The 4,133-nt window shown below is 38.0% G+C and overlaps 1 protein-coding gene across 1 annotated transcript; it reads left to right on the top strand.

Annotated features, from left to right (window-relative positions):
- Positions 1 to 1,050: 1,050 nt before the first annotated feature.
- On the top strand, positions 1,051 to 4,133 carry LOC108821069 (regulator of nonsense transcripts UPF3-like). The gene is made up of 12 exons (XM_057000776.1): positions 1,051 to 1,455; positions 1,532 to 1,726; positions 1,832 to 1,911; positions 2,001 to 2,105; positions 2,197 to 2,293; positions 2,355 to 2,452; positions 2,570 to 2,777; positions 2,868 to 3,017; positions 3,119 to 3,205; positions 3,282 to 3,403; positions 3,488 to 3,551; positions 3,669 to 4,133. Exons 1-11 carry the CDS (start codon positions 1,335 to 1,337, stop codon positions 3,524 to 3,526), a joined length of 1,302 nt encoding a protein of 433 aa, XP_056856756.1. The 5' UTR covers positions 1,051 to 1,334; the 3' UTR covers positions 3,527 to 3,551; positions 3,669 to 4,133.

The following is a 4,133-nucleotide window of genomic DNA, read 5'->3' as shown; positions in this document are numbered from 1 at the left end:
ACTATTCATGGCAGTGGCAATATTGTAAATACTTGAAGAAAATGAGGTTGAGACAGTAAAGAAGCCATTTTCGAAAAACAAAAAAAAAAGGCTTAATGGCATTTTCGTAGATAAAATGCAGATGTGGGGTTAAAAACTCAAAAAAAAAAATGAGTCAAAAGAAAATGTTAGTTTTGTGTTTGACTTCAAGTTTTGAGTCACTTTTGCAAAAAGCCCTTATAAAAAACTACCTTAGTAGTTGTAAGTGCTTTATCTTGTAATTAAAAACATGAAACTGTCCCGTCGTGTAAATGTTTCATTTTTCTATGCGGTTTGTAGAGTTTGCCAATTTCTATAAAAGCAAAAGCAGTTATATGTAGATTAGAAGAGAAAAGGTTTTGAAATATATTTTCAACATAACGCAGATCATGATTTGACATGATAGAGTTTCTAACCTGACTTTCATCCGCCAACTTTGGAGACTTTAGTTGCCATCATTTGGTCAGAATTTTGTAGACTTGGTCAAAAGTGTCGACACGCGCATTAGAGTTTTTCAATCTTTTACACTTTACAGAGAGTTAGAAGATGTTACAAATTCACAATTTCTGAAAGCAAGTGGAGATTAATTGGAGTTAATAGCAATGTGAGTTACTCAAGAGACTGGTTAGTCAAAATGTGAGTTACTCAAAACAGGGATTCATGATTCTCATCCTCTGTCATTTCTATTACGGTTGTGCTATAGCTTTATATCAAGAGACTGGTTAGTCAAAATTTCGCATGTGTGTAGGGAGGCTAATTATCTAGCAGATGGATTAGCTACCTATGCGTTTTCTTTACCTTTTGGTTTTCATTATTTTGAGTTGGTTCCGGAGCATGTTGCTTTCATCTTGTCTGATGATAAACTTGGGATTGCTAGAGTTCGGCAGATTTGCTTGTAATAGTTTTTTGAAGTTTGAATAAAAGTAGGGGACCATCGTCCCCTGCCACCTACCAAAAAAAAAAATAGCAATATGAGTTAAATATTTTTTTGAAAAAGTGATTCTAAAAACTGTGACTGTGAGATCATGGGCGCCGTGTGAGAAATATTAGGAAGCAGTTAATAGATAAATATGTAATTGTCACAAAACTGGTTTTTGTATTTAAAATTTTATTTTATGTTTTTTCTTTAAATTTTAAACTATGCTATGTGTTAGATTCTAGATTCTCGTTAGCCAGGTGAATGAGAATTGTCTTGTATTTGTTTTATTTTACCTCAATTTTTTTCACGGGAGAGGAAACCAAAATTAGGGCAAAATTGCGTTCGATTTTTGTTTCTAACTGAAGCTTCTGATGTGTTTCATCCATCGTGTATCTCTATGTGCTTCCACAGCTATAAGACGCAGAAGCATTCACGGGCCTACTTTGGTTTCAAGTCACCAGAAGATGTTTATGAGTTCGCTGCTTTTTTCAACGGCCATGTGTTTGTTAATGAAAATGGTATTTATAAATCTGTCTTTGTCTGACGACTGCATGTATTCGGAAATGTGATTTAATGTGGCTCTTTTGTTTTTAGGTGCTCAGTTCAAGGCCATAGTTGAATATGGGCCTTCACAGCGTGTGCCCAAACCATGTGACAAGAAAGATCCTCGTGAAGGCTCTATTACCAAAGACCCTGATTATATTCAGTTCCTTAAGCTCATTGCTCAACCTGTTGAGAATCTCCCTAGTGCTGAAGTCCAGTTGGAACGAAGAGAAGCCGAGCAGTCTGGTTCGTCTTTCCCCTTGCAATCATCTTGATATTTCTTTTTTTTCTCTGATCAAGTTGGTTAGTCTCCAATGAATGAATGGATAAAACTTAAAAATTACTTTATAGGTGCTTCAAAGCCGGCTCCTATTGTTACCCCTCTTATGGAATTCATACGTCAGAAGCGTGCTACTGTGATTGGATCTCAGGTATAGTAGAAAATCAGACATCTTTGTAAGTTTTCTGTTACAAAATGGAATGTAATTTATCTATTGTTGATCTCTGGTTTCTCTTCAAGCAACAGAGTTTATTAGATGTTCGGAGAGGAGGCAGAAGAGCCAGAGCAGTCTCGTCAAACAAGCCAAGTTCAAGGCCTTCGAAACGAAACTCTGAAAAGAAAAAGGTGCGTCTCTGACTTTTGTAGGAGTTTATACTGAATAGTCCTTGTAAACTAACACCTGTGTCCATTTTCAATCTATTACTTGTCTTAATAGTATGTGGAAAAGCACAATTCAAAAACCGTCCGCAGTTCCAAGCAAGATTATTATCAGCCAAATTCAAGTGGAAAGGACATACCAGTAACTGAAACTGGTAACTTATATTACTCATTAGTAAAAGAACCACAGTATTTCTCATCACTACACAACTTCAGCCTCTGTCGTGGATAGTTCTCTCCCAGGGATTGCATTGACTATGGATTCTGGGAAGAAAAAGATCTTGCTCCTGAAAAGAGACCGAGACGATCCTGTTGTAAGCTTTTTGGCTCTTTAAGAAAGTTGTGCAGAATTGATCTATTTATCGTCCAGTATTTTTGATGGTTGTTGACAGAATCATAAGTCAACGTGTGTTTTTAAAACGGCTTTTCAGAACTCTCCACCACAACAGACAGAAACTAATCTTACGGGAAGCTCCTCGACTTCAAGACAGAATCAGAAGGTTCATGTCGGTGGGAGATTGATCAAGGGAATACTTGTGAGAAATGAGCCGCGACCTAGCCAGTCTTCAACTTTTGTCCAGCCTGAGCCAAGACTGGAACCCTCAGAACCAGAAAACTGCACGCGTCCTCCTCGAGCAGGTTATAAGAGAGTAGGATTAGGCTTTCTGTCTCCATTTTACCTTCCCTAGGTTAGGCTGATAATTTTAAATACAGATAGTAAATATGCAGGGAAAGACTATCATGTTTCTGGTACCAATATTGAGAAGCAAGAGAGGCGTCCAAGAAACAAGGATAGACCTGGTCGTGTTGTGTGGGCTCCTCTCCGTCGTCCTGACGGGTCCAATATCAGCGAGGACCAACTTTCAACTTCTTCAGCAGGTTCTGTTCCTGTTGCTCATCAAATATTTAACTAGTATTTTATTTTTTTAAAGTTGTGCTCCATGACATCTTCTCTCATGCTATCTATATGATCTTCACAGCAAATAATGGAGAAGTGAAACAAAGGACGTTGTTGCAAAGATCTGGAGAAGTGGCGAACTCCTCTGATGGACACTCTCTTGAGAATGGTTAGTTCATTTGAAGTCATAATGTGTTATTAGAGGAATCAAGAAAAGTGATGTTGGTTCTTCCCACGTATTCCAGGTTCTGCTAGACATTCTAGTCGCCGTGTTGGATCTCGCAATAGAAAAGAAGACAGCTTTGCGATGACTGGTGAGGGTAAACCATCTCGTAGAGGAGGTGGTGGTGGTCCCACTTCATATGAGGCAGGCCAAATTAAAGTCTTTCCACTACACCTTATAATATTAAATCTTATAATCATTTTTGAAACTCATTTTGCTGTGCTGCAGAAGCAAAAGTGGATCCAAAAATCATCATCGGGTACTTGATATATTCACTTTAACCTATGGTAAGGTAAGCTGCAGTCACGCGTTATCACTTCCAGCGTTTAATACCAAGTATTGTTTACTTGATAAATTATTAGATGGATTTGTCGTCATTGCAATGTTAATGATTGTTCCGACTTTTCAGGCTATAAACATCAGCCAATTCCAATGGATTCTGTCTTTGAACGGAAAACTATAGATCTGAATGGAAATGGAGAGTAACAACACAATCAGCATCACTCTGGACTTTTGGTCCATCGTCGTAAGTGTAGTATTGCACATAAAAGAGACCCTTCTCAAAGTAGATATCATCTCAGGATTTATGGGTTTGAGACGAGAAAGACTCAGCAGCTACTACCTTTGAAGGCTTTTAGCGGTTCACTGTACCTGCATCCTATTTTGGCTTTTGTTGTGTTACAGACGAGTGGGTGAGAAGTAGGAGTGAGAAGTGAGAACTTACTCCCGAGTCTTAAGTAATGAAATAGTCAGAAGTGTATAGGGAGCAGAAACACTGTATCGGTTTTCATTTTGGGGAGGTCTCAGAATATGATTTTCCGGATTTCACTATAATAGTTTGATATTACTGTGAAGTAAAATTTTCACTGCGTAA

The sequence above is a fragment of the Raphanus sativus genome, unplaced genomic scaffold (genome assembly GCF_000801105.2).
Source record: "Raphanus sativus cultivar WK10039 unplaced genomic scaffold, ASM80110v3 Scaffold2927, whole genome shotgun sequence".
Lineage (NCBI taxonomy): Eukaryota > Viridiplantae > Streptophyta > Magnoliopsida > Brassicales > Brassicaceae > Raphanus > Raphanus sativus.
The sequence above is the reverse complement of the archived record's forward strand: the minus strand, read 5'-3'. Positions and strand labels throughout refer to the sequence as shown.

Bases quoted from the DNA above. Each gene is read 5' to 3' on its own strand.
- LOC108821069 (XM_057000776.1), top strand. From the start codon at position 1,335: ATGTGCTTCCACAGCTATAAGACGCAGAAGCATTCACGGGCCTACTTT. The intron at 1,456-1,531 runs GTATTTATAAAT...TTTTGTTTTTAG, and splicing joins TGTGTTTGTTAATGAAAATG to GTGCTCAGTTCAAGGCCATA. The intron at 1,912-2,000 runs GTATAGTAGAAA...TTTCTCTTCAAG, and splicing joins CTACTGTGATTGGATCTCAG to CAACAGAGTTTATTAGATGT.